The 25,404-nt window shown below is 42.2% G+C and overlaps 1 protein-coding gene across 2 annotated transcripts in view; it reads right to left on the bottom strand.

Moving 5' to 3' along the window:
- Nucleotides 1-25,404, bottom strand: part of zfand3.L (zinc finger AN1-type containing 3 L homeolog) — a 100,751-nt gene that overhangs the window by 65,629 nt on the left and 9,718 nt on the right. For both annotated transcript variants that reach the window (XM_018262709.2, XM_018262707.2), the window contains exon 2: nt 491-531. In XM_018262709.2, coding sequence (XP_018118198.1) covers nt 491-531 — 41 coding nt within the window. The remainder of the gene's footprint in view (nt 1-490; nt 532-25,404) is intronic.

Here is a 25,404-nt window from a genome sequence, read left to right as displayed (position 1 = left end):
AGCTCCCCAGGTTTGTTCACGTCAGTCAGAGTGATCTTGTCCATATTGGCGCCTGACAGCTTTCATTCTGCCGTCGAACCCCCTCTCCATGTCAATCACCTTTTCGACGCCGGAGGGGGTCTATGTGCAATCTCGCTCTCTGCAATAGAAGAGCCAAATTTCCAGTGCAAAAACTAGAAATTCAGCTCTTAAAGTTACCAACAGCTGTTTGCCTCCTCTCGTAACTTGTGGGGAGCTAATGATTTCTGGGAATGACCAACTATCTCCAAAAATCCTAAATTTGCAATGAATTCTGCCAAGGTTTCTGCGTGTTTTAGTGCTGCAATAAGAAGGCTTGTGTTCTACAGCTCTGCCATAAAGCGTGACCATACTGTAGTTTTGTACAAGAAGCAGGCACAAGTCACGCGATAGTCGAGAACTACAGAATTTCATATTGTGTATAGTTTATTCAGGGCCGGGAGCGGGAGACGGGCACAGGAATTGCACTTACCTGCAAAACATTTGGAACACAAATTCATAGTCTTACTGGACCTGAAACAGAAATGAGAAGAGAGGAAGAATTAAAGGGACACCCATCATGAACAGGTTCTCAAGCAACACATTACACATGCCCTGTGAGAAGACCCCCCCCTTCCATACTTAAAAAATTAAAACCTGCCCTAAATACAAGTGATTTCAGTCATATTTCTATCACATTATAATAAAATAGGCACAGACTGGGCTACTGAGGGAGAAATTTGAAGCAGGATTCAAAAGAACTATGCAAAACTATGGCTACTACATGTTCATTGATAGCAGAGATTTACAACGAGAATCGCGAAACGATTAAAGGAAAACTATGCCCCCCGAACAATGTAGGTCTCTATAAAAAGATATCGCATAAAACAGCTCATATGTAAAACCCTGCTTCATGTAAAAAAAACATTTTCATAATAATATACTTTTTTAGTAGTATGTGCCATTGGGTAATCATAAATAGAAAGTTGCCATTTTAAAAAATAAGGGCCGCCCCCTGGGATCGTATGATTCACGGTGCACACAAACAAACCATACATGTTAGGTCACATGAGCCAATTAACAGACAGAGTTCTGTCTTTTGCTTCCACACGCCTTCCTGTTGCAGTTAAGAGTTGTAGTATTTCTGGTCAGGTGATCTCTGAAGCAACACACAGACCATCACAAAATGGTGGCTCAAAGCAAGAGATCTAAAAGGGCAATATTTACTTAAATATATATTCCAGTTTGGTAAGATTCTTTAATATGCCACTTAATTTGATATAAACTATCTGTTGCTTAAGTATTCATTTTGGAGGTATAGTTTTCCTTTAAGAAGTTAAGGGGTGTCAAAATTATTTTTATTTTTTTTACATGCATGACTATTTTGTCCAAATGCGGTAAAGTCAATGGGCATCCGAATAATTTTGATATGCGACAATTTTTCTGCAGTTTTGTGAATACATTTGCGGGCGCGAAAGTTTGCCACTAACCCATGCATGCCAAAAATAATTTGTCTATCACTAGTAGTCAGCAAATAGAATAAGTGCGCAGCTAGTAGGTAATGCTACATGTACTGTACTACTATACGTAAATTTGGAAGGAGAAGCATGTTACACTGCAGAGAATGCATGTCTATGGTGCCTCATTGTCCCACGTAATTTCTACTTTTACTCTTGTCTAAGGCCAAAGCATCCACTGACCCCTTACTGGAGCTAGCAAGTACTATATAGGCTTAAAGGGGAAGTTCAGTTTTTGAGAAGGTCTTTTCCCACAACTACTGCACACAGAAAAATGCATTTTATCTTTCTATTTTTCATCTTTTCAGTTGGCCACACACGGTACAATAAATCCTACAACTTTTTGATGGGTAGATGATCATAACCAATTAGGTTGTACCAAGGATATCAACTGGTTCATCAGTTAGACACGTCCAAAAACGTCATCTGACTATGTACTAGGGATGCACCGAATCCAGGATTCGGCCTTTTTCAGCAGGATTCAGATTCGGCTGAATCCTTGTGCCTGGCCAAACCCAAATTTGCATGTGTAAATTAGGGTCGGAAATCAGAAGACTTTTCATCGCAAAACAAGGATGTAAAAAATTTATTTTCCACCCCTATTTGCATATGCAAATTAAGAGTCGTTATTCGGCCACAAAGGACTCGTCCGAATCCAAAATAGTGGATTATGTGCATCTCTACTACATACCCTGTTGGCCAGTGTATGGTTTGTTGGTAGATAAGCCCCAAACAGTGTATGGTCATTCGTACAGTGTCTGTCCATTCAGTGCACTGGTCAATCAGTCAGATATTTAATGGTACTGTGTGGTATCTCTGCCCCACCCTTATTCCTGTTCTGCCCCCACTGCTTGCCCCCTCAATTAATATGAAATTGCTTGAATGAGGGGGGATTCACAAACCTCTGGATACGAGTTGCTGTTCCTGCCAATAAGAATGGAGCCATGCAATTAGGAGGAACTGCTGCTTCTAAAAAACCTTTCTGAGTGTTTTGTGCACTGTAATTACCTTCCAACATCAGGGTAAAAGCTAGGATTTAAGTCCCCAAATAAACCAGTTAAATACAGCTAAGCCTGGGCTCATTTGCCGTCTGCTGCCCACCGGTGGGGAACAAGCTCCGGCTCTCAGCATAAGATGTTTTTAATCACGGCACTTAAATAAACAGGCAAAAAACCCAACTTCATTTGTCACATCCCTGAGAAGAAGCGTCACACTGAGCCCAATAATCCCTTTATGCACAGCCCATTGCTGGGGAACAGAATGCATTGGGACGAGTGTATTCGCCCCGGCAGACACAGAGTAAGCAAATTCATCGTTATTCCAGCCAGCGATGCACAGGACCGAGGCCGCCAGCCGCACATTATTATGGAGCCGATTTTACACACGAGTTAGGTTACAGAAATAATGAAATTGACCAGTTTGTGCATTATTGTCACTATTTTCTATATTATACTGATGCACAGAGGGCAATGGAGAAAATGTGGCTCTGGTTAATTCGGACGGGTCAGGAAGAAGGGTTGGCATTTGAGTTATACAATAGAAGGAATGTGACTTTGAAAATTGCTTTGTCTACTTGTTTAAATGGGATGTAAAGGTAAAAAATAAAATCCCGTTTTTACTTTCTTTAATGAAAAAGAAACCTATCGCCAATATACTTTAATTATAAAATGTGTAACGTTTTTATAAGAAACCTGACTGTATGCAGTGAAATTCCCCATTCGTTTTACTTGCTCTGACAACTGCAGTTAGGAAACTTCAGACGGCCCCTAACTGCTGTGCACCTTACTTCCCAAAACTCGAGCAGCTTTGTTTGTTACCCTGTAACAACTGTGTAGATTTGTATCCACAGACCCAGTGCAGTCTGTATATTCTGATTATTAATCAGTCTTGCTGTATTGGCTTCTGGCAGATATTATTTGACCTGTGCTGTTTTGATCATTTATGTCGATCCCTAAGCTTAACCTCCCAACTGAAGCCCAGACCGCACTGAGCATGTGCGTAGTCTTGGTATTGCAAAGATGTTTAACAAAGTTACAAGATGACAGCCCCCTGCGCCAACTTTAAAAGCATTTGTTTATTTGGGCTTCCAGTGCAGTAAGTTCATGTTTATATTTAGTATACAAAATACAGCATTCCTAACATTATTCTATTTTAGACTTCAGTTGCCCTTTAATTAAAAGTTCCCCCCCAAATATCTCCTAGATCACCGAGTCAATCTCCCTTCCTGCCTTTCCAGCCTTTAGCACCCTAGGGTGCCATCCAACCCAAAACCAGCTGTGAGGACAGAGAAGTGATTGGCTGCCCACATTACTGTGTTTCTGGGAGAGGACAGTTAGGACACACACACAAACATAACTCTTTGGGGATCCCAAGGGGTGCATCTTGTCCCATTTACAGCTCCACCCCTGTTACTCCCTAGCCCAACCCCAGTTTAGCCCCTAGCCCCACCCCCTGATCTCAGTGATATCAGAGAAGTGTGGGTGACGTTTTTATGCATTGCATGTTGCAAATTACTGACTGTGGGTGACCAAATAAGGGGGCTTAAAAAAGGGTTACTCCCTAAAAATTATGTCTTATGAGTAAGTGGGTTACTCACCGAGTAAACATGTCTAATAATGGATCGATAGGAAGTTGCACTCTTTAGAGGCCAGGATCCTTTTTAGTTCAAATGAGACACAATATATTGTTCATCATTTCCTACATGCAGAGGGGGAGTTTTAAAAAAAAAAATGCTCAATGTCCCCTTTAATTTTGCAAAAACAGAGCGAGAGGCACGGCCCTGATTATGATCTTATTGTGAGTTTTGTAGCCTGTGAGTTTTAACCCGCACAGACCCCTTACCAGACTTACATCCTGACCCGCTGTGTAACCGGAAGTGTTGTCACTAAAGGGGTCAAGTAAAAGCCAAGTATATTTGTGCATTTTTTTCAAAAAATATTTAAATGTGACCTAAATGGAAGGCACACAATGCAGGAAGGATTCTTAATATGCAGCAATTCCTTTCGTGTTAGTCATGGGACTCATTTTCTCTTAAATCCATCTGAAAAGTTGCATGGCCTCAAATAACTTCTCATCCCTCCCATGTTTCTGGTGTAAAGAAAAATTAGGATGGAATTTCCAACTACTAACTCAATTGCACGTCTCCACCTGTAATTCACAGTTAAAGCCTCTTGTATATTTTGGCATGAGAATCCTTTCTTTCTCTCTTTTCGGCACAGTTGTTTCCCCTCACAATCCAGTCAGGGGTGGGGGCTACTTGTAGCTGTGTAACAATTACATTGTGTCTGGCCCCTCACTGAACTAAGCAGCTTCCCAATGAGTCACTAAATGTGGCAGTTGCAAGTACGGAGTGCGAGGGCCAGCTTGCCTATTTGTCCATCACTCACAGAGCTCCAGGGCCACTTCCACAAAGTCCCGGTTTGCACTCGCACTAATCAGGTCAGACAAACGACAAGCAAAAAGAGCAGCGCTAATTAGAGCGGAGAAATGAAGTCTTTGGCTAATTAGAAGTGCAGCAATATTAACAATGACAGTGAAGTGCGGGAGATTTTCCGCTAATTGTGAGGAGTGGGCTCGGGAGCAGAACAATCGTGGTGTATTTGCCGGAGTCTATAAAAAGCTTTAACACCAAGGCCACAGTGAGCAGCAAATTAATTTTCCTCGCCTGCGGATACAAATACAGGGGGACACGTAACAAGATGATCCTGTGTTTGGGACCGTCTTGAATGCAAAATTTCACAACTGCTAATTAGCGCTGAGTAAATGGGGGTCTTGACCCTTAATGAACATGCATAATGAGCACGGCCTCGTCTGAGATTCATAAATACATCACATATACTTGTATGCCAAATCCTTGTATGGGTCAGAACATACATCTACTAGCTGCCCCTTTAATATATTAATATATGTTCTCTTCCTTACTAGCCTTTGATAAAAGTTTAGCACAGCTTCTCTCCCAAGTTCCACCTTGAAATTGGTCAGCAAACCATATGTGCCCGATCACCCTACATGTATTGGATCAGCACTTCTACACGCTTGCGTCACCAAAATCAAAAAAGATTTAGCGCAGCATCTCTCCAGTACGACCGGGCAATTTGTCCCGTAGAATAGAGAGTCCTGCAGGGGGGGGCAGGTACCAAAAAAAAAAAAAACGGGTACCATGCAGGATTAGGGTAGGATTTAGGGTAGGATTTTTGTGTGCAGGTCTCATCTAAATTTATCTTGTTATATTGTCTATGTTTTGCTCCTTTAAAATTTTACAAAACTTTTTTCTGTCCCTGCCCACTTTTGATGATGTCGCTTCCGGTTTGCAGCAAAAGCCCTTCCTGTTTAATGGTGGTCGGCGAGTTGCGGATAAGGCAGTTGCAGGTCGGGTAGTGGATCAAAGTGGGTAAATATGCAGGTTGCGGTTCGGGTCAGGTCAAGGGCTGCGGGTTCAGGTCTCAAGTGTTTTGGATTGGCACTAGGCCCCTTTGCATCAACAGCTTCTTACTTTTGTTTCATTTTTCATTTCATTTTTATTGGAATTTACAACAGTAATCCAACGAAATGACATACAGCTTCTTACCTTTGAACCCACCTATATGGATCAACACAATTCACCTTGCATCAGATAAAAACTCAATAGTCTTTCACCCCTGCACCTACCTGCTGTATATACTCGAGTATAAGCCGACCCGAATATAAGCCGAGGTACCTAATTTTACCTACCAAAACTGGGAAGCTTAGGGTGAGAAATGCAGCAGTTTTTTGCTGAAAGAGCAAGTGAATGCTCAAAAATATGGTTAAAAATCTGCATTGTTTTGTGCCAAAAAGCTAAGGTAAGCACTGTGGGATATAGCTGATATAGCAGGGAAAGATGTCAGCAGTACAATTAAAGATACTATATCAATGTTTCACAAGTAGAATCATAGAACCCAGCAACAGGATGTTGGGAGTTTTGTTTCAGCAACTGTTGACATGCAGTAGGTTGGCTGTTATATAAGCCTGTTGTGTGAGAGTGGGGCGCTGAGCTTACCTGGGAGTGAGTGCGGGGCTAATCGAGTGGAAAACAAGCGTGCGCTGGTCGGTGATGTCACACTTAATGCGCAGCCGGTGACATCACTAGCAACGCGCCATGGAGAACCCGGCGATCAGGGGCACGGGACTCCGGTCAGAAACGCAGCCATTCACGTCGATCAGCTAGGTACCAAAAAAGCATGACTCGAGTATAAGCTGAGGTAGACTTTTTCAGCACATTTTGGGGGCTGAAAAACTCAACTAATACTCGAGTATATACGGTATATGGATCACACAATACCCATGAGGTCTTAGAAAAGGAAATTGTCCATCTGCCATCATTATTACTAGAATTGCAGTCAAATTTATGGTTTCCGTAAAGTAAAACGAGCTATAGATCAGCCTCAGGATAAGGTGAACCTTCCATACCAACTGATCAGTAGTGCAGGCATAGGTGTAGCCCAATTACACGCTTTCCAACCATGTTCAAGTTGCCATAATAAAGAGAAAGGATAGAGGTTAAGCCAACCACCCTATCCTGGTGGTTTCAGTGGCCTCTTTGCCGATTGCAGCCCACACTGGCTGTGGCACAAATATGTGCTGAAGGATTCTGCATTTCCTTCCAGAAAAACAGAGAGATGATGGCCGGATATAAAAGTAAGGACAAATCAGGGAAAGACGTAATGTTGCCGTATTGTGTGACTTTGTACAAGCAGTTGGGTTACTGATCCTATTAACTAGGGGCCAGTGATGCATAGGAAGAGACGCAAGAGAAGACAGGATCATGAATAAATTACAAGTTATATCACAGCGAGTCAGTCATTGGAATAAGCAACAATAAGCTGGGTCTGTTCTTGTGCATATTTCATCTGCTGCTTTGGAACCAGCTGGAAGGGAAAGAAATAGCCCCGTGACACAAACAAGAAGCTCCTTTCTGTTAAACAAGTGCAGATGCCGATTTCTATCTAGAACAGACACTCACAGGAGGCTCTGGCGAGGAACAGAGGGAAAACAGATTGTCTGCAATAAATGAGAAGCTTTTGATACAAAAGGAGCCGGAGTCTCGTGCTAAGAACATTGCGAAAGAGCAAAGTGCCTTCAAATACATCCCACCAGCTTGGGTCAGTACATGGGTCAGACTGGGATATCATTTTGGTGGCCTACACGTGATAGAAATCTATCCAAATTGCCTGGTGTCCTCCTGAACAGAGAAAGGTTATTGTACGGGCTGCTGGCAACATACGGTACCCAGGTAATGTACCAGGCACCCACAAGACTTACTATGCCATTGGCATGACTGGCATCATTAGCCCATGTCTACAGAAGACCAATATCCGAGAGGTTTTCAACTAAACAAGATCACTTGAACCAATAAAAACAGACAACCCCTAATCATCAAAGAGGAAGTCACTGTTCCATTAGCATATGCTCCTGCATTTGACAGTATCAATGTGTGTGTGTTGACCTGTGCCAAGCCTAACCAACCCATCACCCAACCCACAACAACCCATTGTGCTGCCATCTCTTCTATATTAAATCACAGGTCTCATACACCAACACCAACCCAGCCCATCTCTAATATCACTGGTGCGGAGTATGTAAGCTGAGGGGTGCTAGGTGGAGGTACAGATGTTTTGAATGGGAAGGGACCTGGACCCACAACCAGCTCAAGGAGTAAATTGTTGGTCTGAATCAGGAGATTTCATGCTGGCCTACACACCGCTATTGGGCAGTGCCTCGTTTAGGAGGAGTATGCAGAACATGGCTCCCCTAGCCAAGAGCACCAGCACATGCAAGAAGTTAAGTTGGCCATACACTGGCAGATTTAAGCTGTTGATTCGGGTACTTTAGACCGTTTCGGCAGGTTATCTGCATGTTTATGAGGCCCTCCGGCAGGCCTCCCCAAAAATCGTGCAGATTTTTGAGGACCGCATCAGCTCATTGATGCAGTCCTCGCTCCGACTTTTCATATCCACTTCATTGTAATGCGATCGTTTGGACCTAGGATTACCACAATATCGCCCACCCAAGGTAGGCCTGTTGGAGGGGAGATTCACTCGTTTGGCGATCTAGCAAAGCAAGCGAATATTACAGTGTATGACCACCTTTACTTAAGTACAATGCTCCCCATACCAGTTAGAGCTGCTGTTTGGGATGGGGCACGGCACATATTGCAGCACTAGAAGGGCTAGACACAAGTCATGTGGGCCTCTAAGAGCTCTAAGTATAGACATAACTTCTAAGCAGTCTGAAAGTGAGACTCCATACTCCACAGACAGCATCATACAGGACATTCCTGACTGCTGTGACTACATGAATTAATGTAGCAGTGTCACACAGACTCCAAAGTGACAGAAGAGTAGCAGGAATGTAGTCACTAGAGCTACGAGTGCAACACTCCACATCCCTACACTCACACCCCCGCACTGTTGCTGTCTCTGCACTTAAACCACCTGATCTACAAATTTCACATGGCCAAGAGACGGCGTGGTACTTACCAATAAACCTCCAAACTGCTAACCATAACCTTATTCCGACACAGAGCAACCAGTCAATCTCCAATGAGCTCTTTTGTTATCGCTGTGTAATGAACATTCACAAAGGTAAAGAGCCGTTAGGCATGCGAGTGTGCGGCAATAAAGCATTCATTTTCCATAAGCAAGTCGTTTCTCTTATTAGAAGCACTGATTTATACGACTCTATAAACAGGCGTAATTATAATCCGGAGCAGGTTGCGCGGGGCCCCTGCAGGCTAATAGATTACAGGCCCCAATCCACAAAATAGGTAAACAATGAGAAGGAAAAACACATTACCTGGACCGCTCCATAGACAATATTTAGGGCTTTTGTTTTGCAAGTCGGCAAATCAGGTATTCAAGTTGTGTGGAGCCAGTGATTGAGTATCTGCCTACGAGCCAGCTGAACGCTCAAATAGCCCAACAATGCAGAAAAAAGCCACCCAGGGAAGCACGGGGAGCATGAAATATGCAGTTTGCTCTCTTGCAGCTGACACATGGCAACGGCGCTACTGTGGATGCAAACAAAGAAATGCAGTGCAGATATGCAAGACCAACTGACTAGGAGACAGGGGACCCAAAAACCCAGACATCTGAAAAGACCTCAAGGATCCCCATGACTGACGGAAATGCATCCGCCAGTGGGAAAGTTTTGCTCTGCAATGATTGGCTTATGGGGCCATACATGTCCAGATATTGGCGTACTGTTTGGAACCATAGTCTGTGCAAAGAAATGGTCACGCTCAGTACACTGATATTAACCTATTTATTCAGCACCCACTAGGGTGGGGGCTGTAACATTACCACAAAGCACTATGAGCCAATATACAAATTTTCAACAAAATAAGTGCAATTTACATTTTGTAAAAAAAGAAAAAAAAAAAAAAATAGTGCCATTGATCCGGATACCCATTGTAAGCAGCAGTCCTGCCCTGCTTTGTGGCTGAGATTCTAGCTATCGGTATAACAGAACATTCTGTCCCAGTGGCTGCACAGAACCTATCTGATCCTCATTGTAAGCAGCAGTCCTGCCCTGCTTTATGGCTGAGATTCTAGCTATCTGTATAACAGAACATTCTGTCCATTGGCTGCACAGATCCTATCTGATCCCTATTGTAAGCAGCAGTCCTGCCCTGCTTTATGGCTGAGATTCTAGCTATCTGTATAACAGAGCATTCTGTCCCATTGGCTGCACAGATCCTATCTGATCCCTATTGTAAGCAGCAGTCCTGCCCTGCTTTATGGCTGAGATTCTATCTGTATAACAGAGCATTCTGTCCCAGTGGCTGCACAGATCCTATCTGATCCCCATTGTAAGCAGCAGTCCTGTCCTGCTTTATGGCTGAGATTCTCTCTGTATAACAGAGCATTCTGTCCCAGTGGCTGCACAGATCCTATCTGATCCCCATTGTAGGCAGCAGTCCTGCCCTGCTTTATGGCTGAGATTCTAGCTATCTGTATAACAGAGCATTCTGTCCCAGTGGCTGCACAGATCCTATCTGATCCCCATTATAAGCAGCAGTCCTGTCCTGCTTTATGGCTGAGGTTCTATCTGTATAACAGAGCATTATGCAACAGGAGTCAAGAATCCTACTGCAAAACCAGAATTTGCTTCAATATTATAACAACAAAACGTCAATGTTGCACAGCGCTTTGGAATATATTGGTGCTTTTTCAATAAATAATAACAACAACAATCAAATAACACACAGTTTCTATCACCTAGAATATGTTGCCCCAATGGTTTTGCAGAATATTAGTTAGATAATGTGGAATGTGGTGCTTAAGAATACATTTAAACAATACAAAGTAATATACAGTATTTCCAGTTCAGTAATTCAGCAGAAAGTTTCTGGGCGCAGATTATTTATTATAGAGTTCACAGATGCTGAACAGCAAAGAGCAGCCTAAGAAATTTGTGCAGAGGAGACAATGGGAAAGACTAGTACCTCTCTCCACAGTGGCAGAGGGTCCCCCCTTTATAAAGACTTGCTTTGTTACAAAGGACGGCACAGGAAAATGTGAGTTGAAACCAGCCGAAGAGTTAACCTTTAAGAAACAAAAGGAAGGAGATCAGGGGATGGACAGATCCCCAGCAATGCTCTGAGCAAGGGAGTCAGAGGACGCAGGGATTCCGGCTTTTATATTCAGCATTTCACAAAAGACACTGCTGATAGGTCGGTGTGAATAGCCTGCTGCTCCCCACAGTGTACTGTGCCCTATTCTGCCACTCTCTACAGAGAAAGGTTCTTTTGGAAGATAAAACTTCTCCCTCTGAGAGTGCAGGCATTAGTCGGAGACGGTTACATGGGTGCCTACTTTAAAGCGACTGCAAATCGTAGTTTGTAGTGAGTTACACTGTATCCAGAGGCTGTTCCTGCTGAATTGTGCTTAGTACAGGGGAATACCTATGCTGCCGTAGTTTTATGGTATCTCTCTGTACAGACTATGAGCAAACTTAGGGGCTGTTCCTGCTGAATTGTTCTTAGTACAGGGGAATTCCTATGCTGCCATAGTTGTATGGTATCTCTCTGTACAGACTATGAGCAAACTTAGGGGCTGTTCCTGCTGAATTGTTCTTAGTACAGGGGAATTCCTATGCTGCCATAGTTGTATGGTATCTCTCTATACAGGCTATGAGCAAAATTAGGGGCAGTTCCTCCTGAATTGTGCTTAGTACAGGGAAATACCTATGCTGCCGTAGTTTTATGGTATCTCTCTGTAAAGACTATGAGCAAACTTAGGGGTTGTTCCTGCTGAATTGTGCTTAGTACAGAGGAATACCTGTGCTGCCATATTTAGATGTTATCTCCCTGTACAGGCTATGAGCTATATTAGAGTACTAGTCCTGTTGAATTGTGCTAGTACAGGAGAATATCTAACCAGTATAAGTTTATGAAAATATTTTTTACTTACAGTTTGCAGGTGTTTATTTGACATCAGCTAACAGAGGCTGAACAGAAAAGAACCTAAGGGCCAACTACCGAGCAGTGTAAAACTGCAAATATGAAAAGTAAAAGAATAAAATCCTGTCGGTGGGAAGAGTGCTCAACAGAGCAAGTGGTTTGCGTGGGTATATTTACCCTTTAATCAGGACATTAATAACCTGCTGCAGAACCACCAGGTAAAAAGGCCGGAGCTCCATGGCCACAGTGGGGGGGGGGGTACTATACCAGAGTTGGAATTGTGGGTAGTAAGTTTACTTGCTCGCATAGTAATTTATGCCCGTATCATGTGACTGTCACCATTATAAAAAGCAAATTTTAAACAATTCTGGGCCAGTGCTCCTGAAAGTAGCAGCTTCTTTGTTCTCCAGTGAAGTGGCTGGTACTGAGAGCAGAGCTGTCATTAACGTGACATTATCCGAGCGTCGTTAGCGAGCAAAACACTCAGCGATAAAGAACCCAATCTCAAAAACCAAAAAGCCCTAATTCAGCCGCTCCACAGAGACCATTGAACGGGCCCCGAGGTTCCCCCGGAATAAATCTTTAACAAAACTCTGTATAATGAGAGCGGCAGAAATGGAAGCTTTTATAGACTGGCCAATCAGCATATTAAGTGCTTCCCCGCAGAGCCAGTGGGACTGTAATGGCAAACGGGCCGACGTAAGTGGCAAGCCACTATAAGCGAAACAATATCAGGAACTGCGTGCGGATTCTCAGAGCTGAGCAGCACCGCTACGGAATATGCTGGTAAGTTCGATAAATACATGCTACTGTTTCACCCTATCCTCATACTGTATGGAGTCTAAAGAAAACAATATGGCACCTCCCTCCCTTATGTGTGAATATAAATATATAGAGAAGGAATGTTCTGGGCACACAATAAGCTATACCCTCATACTGTACTGCAGAGATCCCCAACCTTTTGAAACCGTGAGCAACATTCCGAAGTAAAAGGAGTTGGGGAGCAACGATAGAATGAAAAATGTTCTTGGGGTGCCAAATAAGGGCTGTGAATGGCCATTTGGTAGCCCTATGTTGATTGTCAACCTACATTGAGGCTCTGTTTGGCAGAACCAAAACCTCCAAGTCTAGAATTCAAAAATAAGCGCCTGTCTCGAGGCCACTGGGAGCAACATCCAAGGGGTTGGAGAGCAACATGTTGCTCACGAGCTTCTGGTTGGGGATCACTGCTGTACTGTATAAAGAAAACAATACGGCAGCTCCCACCCATAGGTATAAATACAAATATACAGAGAAGGAATGTTCTGGGCACACAATAAGCTATATCCTAATACTAGTGATGAGCGGGGCCGGCCCGATACCCACGTGTTTGGGCCGACCCCGCACCCCCTTTTTCAGGTCGGTTACAAATGCCGGCTTCCGACTTGCGGGTTGAACTTTTATAGACGCGCGCCTGCTCGCCCTGCCCCTTTTGTGTTGTCATTGGTGGGGCGGCTCTATAAAAGGAACCCGGAAGTCAGGCTCGGGAGGGCGGGTGGTTGGTGGGTCGGGAAAAATCCGAACTGCACATCACTATCTCATACTGTACTGTCTAAGGCAGTGGTCCCCAACCAGTGGCTCATGAGCAACATGTTGCTAACCAACCCCTTGGATGTTGCTCCCAGTGGCCTCAAAGCAGGTGCCTGTTTTTCAATTTCAGACTTGGAGGAAAGTTTTGGTTACATAAAAAACAGGTGTAATGCCAAAAAGAGCCTCCTGTAGGCTGCCAGTCCAGATATGAGCTACCAAATAGCCAATCACAGCCTTTATTTTGCATCCCCGGCGACTTTCTATTGCTCCCCAACTTTTTTTTGCATTTGAATGTGGCTCACGGGTAAAAAAGGTTGCGGACTCCTGGTCTAAGGCAAACAATATGACACCACCTATTTATATGTATAAATACAAAAAACAGAGAAGGAATGTTCTGGGCACACAAAATGTTATACCCTCATCCTGTACTGTCTAATGGAAACAATATGGCACCTCCTATTTATATGTATAAATACAAATATACAGAGAAGGAATGTTCCGGGCACACAATAAGTTATATCATCATACTGTACGGTCTAAGGGAAACAATATGGCACCTCCTATTTATATGTATAAATTCAAATACATAGAGAATGTTCTGGGCACACCCTTCGTGCAATGCAGGATGCACAATTACCCCCCCCATAATGGAATATATAATATCCCCCCGAGTGATATTAAGCACAAGGAACTTCTCAGCACAAAAAGCTGCCAAAGAGATTGCAACTTCTGACAGAGAAAGTGAGAAAAGCTTTACTGTAGCTGCTGAATACTAATGCGGGGGTGAGGATAATAACATGAGCGTGACCAGGAAGCTAAGGGGAAAGTATAGAGAGAGCTCCTGAGGTTTGGGATGGGGGAACAGTTGGACTCCAGTTGTTCCCTACTAGCAGGGATGTCACCCGCATACGATGGCGCTGATTTGTACTTATTGGCTGGACCGAGACTTCCAGAGAAACAAATCTGTCGGGCGAGTGCCGAGCTCTGCGTCTCTTTATGAAACCATCTTTTCATTTGCAGAGAAAGCGTCTTATTCAGATTCTAGGTGTGCGAGAAAATGACTTTTCAGAGATGCTTCCCACGGGGTTCCGCTAAAGCCTTCCTGCCATTTCTATTTCTAATTGGCACTGCCACAAGCTGGAGCCAACCTACAGCGGATGGAGATTCGGCTATTAAGTATTTACAGTTATTTAAATTAAAAGCTGTACTTTACTTGCTTGAGTGCGGTTAAAAGTGGATTCCTTTGCCATAGGCCTCCTCGGGTCAGATTCTGACCTTTATCCGTCTATAGAGACTTACGGTTTGACACACACTTGCTCAGAGGGCCTGGAGACTTTGCAGCAATGTCCTGGTTCAAAGGAGATTTTTTCTACAGTTTGTTGTCATGGCATGCACCATCTAGTGGCAGAATGCAGAAGTCTCGCAAAATATATTAAAGGGGTGGTTCACCTTGTAAAGAGAAGGAAAGCTACTGAAGCAGTATATTGCCAATAGATTAGCTACAATAGTGCAAGCTAGAACACTATATTTATTTTGCAGAATGCTTTACCACACTTGAGTAAACAGCTTTAGAAGCTTTTGCTGTTTGTTAGGATAGCAGCTGCCATATTAGCTTGGTCTGACATCACTTCCTGCCCGAGTCTCTCCCTGCTCACTCATAGCGCTGGGCTCATATTACAGCAGGGAGGGGAGGAGTGAGTGGGGGAAAAAGGAGGGGGAGAGGAGAAAACTGAGCATGCTCAAGCCCTAGAGGTTTAAGCTGAAAACAGGAAGTCTGATACAGAAGCCCATGTGTACACAATAGAAGGAATGAAATGCAGTGTTTCTTTTGACAGAGAGCAGCATTACTTTGAATGTTTACATAGACCTTTCTGATAAAGCTTACTTAATTTTAGCCTTTGCTTCTCCTTTAAAGTTAACATTTAGTATGTTGCAGAACAGCTAAGGAACTTTTCAATTGACTTTCATTTTCTATTGCTTATAGTTGAATCTGACTATTTCCAGCTTTCAAATGGAGGTCACTGACCCCATCTAAAAAACAAAACTCTGTAAGGCTTCAAAATGTAACGTTATTGCTACTTTTTTTTTTTTATTACTAATCTTTCTATTCAGGCCTCTCTAATCCATGTTCCATCTGTTATTCAAATCAATGCATGGTTGCGGAGGTAATTTGGACTCTGGCAATCAGATTGCAAACTGGAGAGCTGCTGAATAAAAAGCTAAATAACTCAAAAACCACAAATAATAAAAAAATTCAAACCAATTGCAGATTTATACGGAATACCACTTTCTACATCACAGTAAAAGTTAATTTAAAGGTGATCAAACCCTTTCAAAAAAATAAATAATACATTGAAATTACCCCTTTTTTATTGAAATTGATATTGACCCCTTATTACCCAAGAATTCTATCAACTCTCCCCCAACTGTTAAACCCCATACCCAGAGGCAATCAGCCGAGGCCTTGCCAAAGCTCAAAGTCACATATGATGAAAATAGCAGTGGTGCAGACATCTGCAGGCAACAACACCAATGCATGTGGGGATTTAGTCTGTTGCAGCCCACAGACATAGAGTGGCATCAGGTTGCATCGGCGTTCCCACCCAGGCGGCTGTCCTGAAGGACATCGTTATCTTGGGACGATGATCACCAACGAGAATAAACAAGAGTCGTATACACACGTCCTATATCTGAAGAGGAGCCGTAGGATTTTTACAGCCCATTTAAATGAGTGCCAATAAAACGTGTGCGCCGAGAATAAAGGCACCAATAAAATGCTTTAGTATCCTGCGACTGAGGGATAAAGCTAATGCACGGGAGGGGCGGCCGTTCCTGCGCTACTGCTACACGGCAAAGCACATTACTGCTAATGAGCCCATCTTTGCATATGGCAAGAGGGCTGAAAACAAAGCAGAGATTTTGGAAAGTCATAGGACATCTAACAAGTTATGAGGCACACGTACACCTGCCATTCCCAATATACCTTCAGAATACTATAAGGTACTATGATATACACAAATATAAATGTGATATGCATCACAAATAGGGGAAGCACATGCCTTCAAAAGGCTCTTTATTAGAGTTTATATTGGACCCAACTGCACAGATAGTGACTAGCGTCCATAAACCCAAAAAGTTGAGATGTCCCCAATGTCCAAAAAAATCCAAAAAGTGAAGATGACTAGCGAATCTGTCCTGTTTCACCTATAAATTATCGAAACAGTAAAAGTTTTTTTTTTACGCACAACAATTTTTCTCCCTGCAAATGCATTATAGTCAATGGGTGTTTTTTCCACATGAGCATGTTTTGTTATGGCGACATACTGTCTCTGCAAAAAGCAGAATTTCGCTCGAATCCATGGCTGTCATTTGCTCATTACTAAAGATGACTTTAATGAAGGAGTCAAGTGAAGGCCAGTGTTGCTGGCCCCTATGGCTGTAAAATGAACTTAAAGGGGACCCGTCACCCAAAAATATTATTCAAAATCCTATTTTATCACATTAGTCAAGCAAAATGATCTTTAATTACACTATATAAATTATTTGAATCTTGTTTCCTTCACTCTGGGATTTCAAAATTATAGCAAGTAGGCAGCAGCCATTTTGTGCACACTGTTATTAAGGCAAGCCTTGCATCATCTCAAAATCTTGTTTGTGCACCAGAATGGGTGACCCAATGTCCATCCCCATGCCCTGGCTACACATTTAAATGGTAAAGAGAACGGGGGAATATGTGGAGAGCAGTGACATCTAGGAAGTGCTGAATAGAAAGTGAAAGTAATTGTATGCCCCGCCTCTATGTCCATGGCATAGAGGAGGGGCAGACAAAATTTGATTGACAGCTGAGATTTTTAAATGTGCTTACAACAGCTATGAATGCTTTAATAAAAAATAGAAGTTGGATTTCATGTTTAAATTGAAAAGGACTTTTATTATACAGATTTTTGTGTCTGGGTGACAGGTCCACTTTAAAAGGCTGTGAAACATAAACCACTAATTAGCATTCATGAGCCCAAAAGATTGAGATGACCCCAGTATATCCCAGTTGAGATGCCTCAAAAATGTATCATCGCTGACTAGTGTTCTTTAAACCAATAAGATCTCAGTACATAGAACAGAAACATATCATTAGTACTCCGTGTTTGAGACAATTCCAGTTGATCCTGGATGACTAAAGGTCAAAAACCCAAAAAGTTGACGTGACCCCAATGCATCCCAGCGACTACTGTTCATAAACCCTAGAGGTTAAAAATACCTGATTAGACTGATCATAAACCTAATACGCCTCTGTCACCAGAACAATTATCCAGGATGCACAGCACCATAAATCTCACCAGCAATCTTTTCCTCCTGAAAAGGTACAGCACACGACTTTCCAAAATACTTTTTAAAATATAGACTGTCACCTCTGCCACTCGATGCCGCCTGGGAAGGACAGAGAGTACAGTTTCCCAGGCACGGAATGAGCGACGCACAGAATATGCATTACTAAATAATGCAAGGGAATGTCTATGCAATGGGAAGCAGCACCATAACTTTAGTTATTTAGTGGCAGCACCCGTGAAGGGCATTAGAAGAGGGTGCACAATAAATACACTCATTGTTTTGCATCTGCAATATCCCCACAACCTGCGGCCTCTGTTTGGTTTATAGGGATTGCTAGACATTAATTTGAGCTTTACCAGGAGCAGGGCCCCACTCTCTGACTTTAATCTTTATGAAGAAACAATGGCACAAATCAGATTGGCGGCACCGGGAGCAGTTACCTGGCCTAGTTCTGTCCGGGTGCAGAGATAGAAAATTAATGCCACTTTATCCCCTTCATCTGAACATAAACCATTAGCCAAAACAGGGTCACAGGGAACACTCGCCGCTATATATTAAACCCGACGAATGGTCAGAACAATTCCCAGGTAAAGGAACGGGCTGCGTATCTGAGAAGACATTAGGGTTACAGACAAAAGAACGTTGGTGAGAATGACACAAACGAGGAATGGTGTCACTAGATTTAGGGAATGCTGGGCAACGTGTCTATCTCTCTGTACAAACAAGTGTAACCATGGGGCACAATGTTCACCAGAACTGCATGCGGTAGCCCCCTGGGAAGAGAATATGGTGCAATTATTGGACCACAATCGAAAATACGATGTGGCTAATGGCGGAGCGCTTCCCTTGTACGCCAACTCCTGCTAAGCCGCTGCTCTCGCGATAAATCGGCTCCTTCTAGCCGGCTTCAACTACACACCACTGATACCGATGCGGAGCGCCGTTCAAAGCAATGTCGGAGTCTGGCGAGTTAATATCAAATTACTGGCTTTATTATGCGCATTAAAATTGTTAGGGAGGGGGGTTTACATCTAACGCGTTTCGTGTCAGTAAACCTGACACTTCATCATTATTGTACCACCTTGCTGGTATTCTGAGCCCTACATATTGGTATGTACTAAATTCACATCTCCCCACACTAAGGAGCAGATCAAAGGTCGAAGTTATGCGAATTTTTTTTTTAACTCGAATGTCTAATATGCGATCGAATACGAACAACCAGAAAATTTGAATCAAATTCAAATCGGACTGAGTTTTCCTCCAAAAAAAAAAAAAAAAAAACCCCCTCACATATCAGGAAGGCAATGGACATATTCAAATGGTTCAACGGACCTCTGCCATTGACTTGTAAATGAACTCAGCAGGTGGAGAATATTAGAATTAGAAATGTTTCCAGGGTCGAGGTGAGATAAATCTCACATTCGTATTCAAATTTGAGTTGAGGAATTAAAATTCGTTGTGAGTTTTGACCAAAAAAAATTTGAACCTTAATAAATCTGCCCCTAAGTTTCATCTATATATTCTAACCTTCAGCATGATTTCAGAGGGCACCCACAGACCAATCATCACCTTATTTGTCGCTCTATATGCGGCTGCCCTCACAAACTTGCTCGCCATTTGGCTCGGACCTGTGACTTTAGATCCAATAGAAAGCCGGTATCTATGTAAAATGACTATAAATTCAATACCCAATATATTATTTGTAACCCCCCCCCCCCCCCCCCCATTTTATCCCAGTCCATTTTACGGCATAATGTTCATTTCTATACACACAACTCAGAACTTGCACAAGAACTAGCACAAAACTTCCGGCCCATGACACCAAGTGCAGACCATAAAGCAAGCCCATATGCGTGAAACCATGACAACTTCAGAAATCCTGAGATTGTACAGATTTTACTTATATCTAATGTTGTGGTTAAGAACCTTAAAGCAGCGTTGCTCCTCTACACCAAGGGGCAGATTGATCAAGGGTTGAAAAGAATATTAGAATTCTCGAGTGTCAAAATTCACACATTCGATTTTAATCCCCCTTTTCAAATGTGAGGTTTATCACAGCTCGACCATGGAAACAGTCCCAATTTGAATATTCACCACCTAAAACCTGCCAAGTTCATGTACAAGTTAATGGCAGAGGTCCGTTGAGCCATTTGGAAATGTTAATAGCCTTCCTGACATTCAAGTTTTTTTTTTTCAGGAGAAAAACTTGATTCGTACTAGGGATGCACCGAATCCATTATTTTGGATTCGGCCGAACCCCCGAATCCTTTGTGAAAGATTCAGCTGAATACCGAACCGAATCAGAATACTAATTTGCATCCTAATATGCATATGCAAATTAGGGATGTGAAGGGGAAAAGCATTTTTTTACTTCCTTGTTTTGTGACAAAAAGTCACGTGATTTCCCTCCCCGTCCCTCATTTGCGTATGCAAATTAGGATACTGATTCTGTTGAGCCAGACAGAAGGATTCGGCCGAATCCCAAACCGAATCCTGGATTCGGTGCATCCCTAAGTCGTACGAATCAAATATAAATCGAAAACAATTCGAATTTCTGGGTCGGAAACCATTTGATCGAATATTAACCAAATTATTTCTTAAATAAACTCCCAGTCGACCTGTGAGAATATTCAAATTAAAAAAAAAAAACCAAAAAAAAAAACCACACACCTGAATTCGAAATTTCGACCGTTGATAAATGGGTCTCCAAATGTCTACCCACCGGCTGACCTTGACAGACACATGCCTTTCCCTTATCAGGTCCCTTCCTAATGTATTAATTTATGGGCAGCATATAATTAGCCCAAGACACTACAAAAGAACAGTCGCTCGTTAAAATCCATCTTCCCCGACAACAATTAATCCGAGCGCTGTTTGATTTACATAGCAATTTCCCGCCAGTGTGGAAGTGGTAAAGCGAAGCAGCTAATTTGCAGGAAAGTTTTATGGTGGTCAACTCTGCGCACAGCTACAATCCCGTGGAGACGTATTTATCTAGCGCGCCCGGACGCTAATTACAGCAGGTGGAACAAGGACGTTTCTGCACAGCTCGCCATATGCTGTGAGAAGGAATGCTATTAGGGCGAGGTGGAGAGGGCAAAATAAAATGGGGCCCCCAGAGCCACAAAGGGGCCCCTGGAGCCAGAAAATATTCTTGCAAAAGCCCCATTTACATAACGGATATTATATATATTTCGATTACCAAATTCCATCCTCCCAGTCAACTTCCTCTCAGCTAACCTTGAAATATAAATATATATATATATATATATATATATATATATATATATATATATATATATATATATATATATATATATATATATATATATATATATATATATCATAAGAGATCTCGGTGTTGCTGGTCTTCTTTTTGCTTATATTATACATTACCGTGCACCCGAGGGATGTTGCAAAGGCGGAGTGCTGTCCTTGCCAAGTAATTATATATATATATATATATATATATATATATATATATATATATATATATATATATATATATATATATATATATATATATATATATATATATGTTTCGGCCCTCGCATGGAGCCTTTATCAAGATCTTGCTAAAGGCTCCATGCGAGGGCCAAAACGTTGATGTAATAAAAGCTTTATCTTTTTGAAGATATGAAAATTTGATTGGCATTACCAGAAGCCCCACTCAAATTTACATTAGCTCATTGATGGAAATGAAGTTGAGCTTACACTTTAAGATCCCCTCATTTGGTGAGACCACCAAACAAGCAGATCTTTACCTGGGGTACCTATGCACTGGGCCAAATTGAGATGATCCAACCCAGCCAATGATTGGGGGATAACAATGGGAGCCTAGAGAGATCTGTTGGGTGAGTAGAGATGGGCCCGGTTGGCATCTGATATTGTCACATTAGTGGCAACCTTATCAGATCATTATTTGGTCCAGTTGGCCCACTTTGGAAATATAGAGAAGCGAGTACAGACACACGTGCCTTGTATAAAGAGCCAAAATTGGGTAAAGGTATCAGCCGTCATTTAAATATAGATCATTGATTGTGATCATATATATAATACAAAAGAGCCATGAATATCCTGTAAATTATATCCATATAAACGGTGAGTTCTAATGTCATCAGTTATAAACTGTGAGTTCTGATGTCATTTCTGTCACATGACTCACTGAAATTTGTGTATTATAATAAATAAAATACCCCCAGTTGCAAAATATGAGGATATTAGAAGGTACCTCGGAGTTCCATGACCTATATAAAAACACTCGGCCTTCGGCCTTGTGTTTTTATATGGTCATGAAACTCCTCGGTAACTTATAATATCCTTATATTTTACAAGAGGGGGTACTTTATTCACTATATATACACACACGGTATATTACATAGAAACCCAGAATGATTTGAAATGCGGCATTATAATTTCCCACTAAGTGCTGATTGATCAAACACTTCTGTTTATTTGTTTACCTGTACAGAACCTTGTACAGGTATGGGACCTGGGGTTTCCGTAATTTGAATCTCCATACCGTAATTCGGTCTTTTTTTTTAAAAAAAAAAAAAAGCGTAAAAACAATTTAAAAAAAAAAAAAAAAAGCATGCATGTCCATATGCCAAGTCTACAAAAAAAGAAACCAGTACAGTCTGCATCTGAATTGATACAATCAGAACTGTAGCATCAGCTTGATAACAAATGAACATCACTTTCTGCTTGAGGATTTTCTCCTGACCCCTACCCTTAGCTTCTCCCCAGTAGCCCAGAGCTCACTGAGCATGTGCAGTGTCACTGACACACAAAAGATGCCTAACAAGATCCAAGATGGGGGCATTACTGTTATATGACTGATGAAGCTCTGGGCTGGTACAGCAAGTACAGTATAAAAAATACAGCATTTCTAGTAATATTCATGCTTGGAATTATGTTCCCCCTTAAAGCATAGCTCTCTATATTATGGTAGAACCTCGTATCCTGATCAAGACAGAATCAAAGCAGCGTTGGAGTCATTCTGATAATAAAGGTGCCAATTAGTAATCGGGACATTGCCCAAACAGATGATTAGATTAAGTACCTTGCCAGATTCTGACTTCTGAATACTAATTCCTCAGATAAATATTTAGAGTTTAAATTCTCTGCCCGAAACCCTCCAATCACTCAACTTAGTAAATTTGGGTAGGACGTTTCATCTGATTTGTGCATAAGCGGCGCTACAGAAACTCTCCGCGCTCCTCCTTGTTTGTTACACTATAAATAAATGGAGGTGATATTCTGCAGTCTTTTATTCTGTTTTAATTGGCTGCCCTGCACGTTGTTAGGATTGCGACTCTGTGTTTATGCTGCACAGTCAGACTCCTGGAATCATTACCGTGTTTATACTGAGTGGCAGATTGCAGAGAAGCACAGATCTGCCCACGCATTGCCAACTTCGCTATTTATATTTTGCCCTCTGTGCCTTAAAGGGGATGTTAACCCTGAAAATAAAGCTTTGCCTAATTATAGAAAACGAAGGCAAAATATTTTGGCTACAGGGTGGGCGTATATATTCACTGTACAACGGAGGTGCCAAGTCAAATGGATAAACATTTTCCTTTCGTGCCAATCGCATATGTGCCACATGCCCACGTTTATCCTCATGCTTTGAATTTCACATCTAAAAATTGAGAGAAATGTGGCACTTTGCTGCACGTAGAGTAGGACCGATAGCGTTTCTGCTTATGCAGCTGGTACAAATGGTACTAGGGCTCTATGTGGTGCAATAGTGCTGCCAACATTAAGGGCTACTGCACAAAATTACTTGGCACTACACTGCCACACCATTTCCCACTGTTTATAATGGGAAACAATGAAAGAGAAAGGCAAACGCCTTCTGCCTTATTTAGGTGCCCCTGTTCATTAAAGGCATATTGTCATGGGAAAAAATGTTTTTTTTCAAAACGCATCAGTTAATAGTGCTGCTCCAGCAGAGTTCTGCACTGAAATCCGTTTCTCAAAAGAGCCAACAGATTTTTTTATATTTAATTTTGAAATCTGACATAGAGCTAGACATGTTGTCAGTTTCCCAGCTGCCCCCAGTCATGTGACTTGTGCTCTGATAAACTTCAGTCACTCTTTACTGCTGTACTGCAAGTTGGAGTGATATCACCCACTCCCCCCCTCTCCAGCAGCCTTACAACAGAACAATTGGAAGGTAACCAGATAACAGCTCCCTAACACAAGATAACAGCTGCCTGGTAGATCTAAGAACAACACTCAATAGTAAAATCCAGGTCCCACTGCAACACATTTAGTTACATTGAGTAGAAGAAACAACAGCCTGCCAGAAATCAGTTCCATCCAAAAGTGCTGGCTCTTTCTGAAATCACATGACCAGGCAAAATGACCTGAGATGGCTGCCTACACATCAATATTACAAGTAAAAAAAAATATTTGCTCAAAAGATTGAAAGGCAGCACCAGTTAATAGAAAAATAGCCTATGATTAAGGGAGTTACTCCCGAAACGCGTCAGGTGACCTGTTGGAATAAACCACCTTTTCTTTTAACCGGAGTGCCGCCTTTCAATCTTTTGAGCAAATATTATTTCAGTGGGAATGCTGATGGCAGAGCAACCGGAATACAAAAATGGAGCTACACTAAGAACACGCAGGGGGTGAGTTTGGAGCGGCCTAAATCCCTTTTTTTAAAAAAACACACACTTGCTGGTTCAGGAATGACATTTTATATTGTAGAGGGAATTATTTGCAGTGTAAACTGTGTAATTTGGAAATAAAAACTACATTATAAAAATCACAACAGAATCCCTTTAACCTATGCTGTTATGAGAGAGAGAGATAGATGAGATAGAGATAGAGATAGAGAGAGAGAGAGATAGATAGATACTCTCTGCACTGCTGGTTCTGACTTAAAACAATGTATCAGAAGCCAGCTAATGAACAGGTATGCAGCATAGTTTTTACACAGGTACAGGGTTCTGTCTTATTATTACAGAGAAGAAACAATGGGGGTTCTGGCAAATCAATCCTATACGTTTAACACACCAGCAGTGATCCCTATAGATTTTTATGTGCACTGGCTGACTGGAGCAAGAGGTTCCCTGGGAGGAAGACCCGTTGGATTTAAAGGTTCAGCTACATGGAGGTGTTTCTCATTCAGCTAGTCCTCTTGCTCACATTTTGGCTAATTCAGAGAAATGGGATTGGGTCAGGGAAGGAGCTCCCATGAGATCTGAACACAAGCGGAGTCTCATCAGCTTCCACTGAGCTCCATGCCTGGAAACTGCTAGAGAATCTGACTCCCCAGAGGGGCGAATGTGAGCCGACGCGGCAGAGAAGTCATTACACTGAACACAAACACATAAATACGCTGCACAGCAACAGCTACAAGTCATTCACATGACAGGAACAAAATGCGGAACAGATGGAACAGCCCAGAACCATAAATCCCGGTTTTATTCCGCACGGATATTGGCAAAATGTTAGCACTGTCTGCAGAAAACCAGGGGCAAAAATGATCCCAAAAGCCCAGGAGAGGACAATGGTTGGTGAGGCTGCTGAGCAGTGCACAACATGAAAACCAGCTGCTACAAA

This window comes from Xenopus laevis, chromosome 5L, assembly GCF_017654675.1.
Source record: "Xenopus laevis strain J_2021 chromosome 5L, Xenopus_laevis_v10.1, whole genome shotgun sequence".
Taxonomy (NCBI): domain Eukaryota; kingdom Metazoa; phylum Chordata; class Amphibia; order Anura; family Pipidae; genus Xenopus; species Xenopus laevis.
Note: the sequence above shows the minus strand (reverse complement) of the source record. Positions and strands in the feature narration are given on the sequence as shown.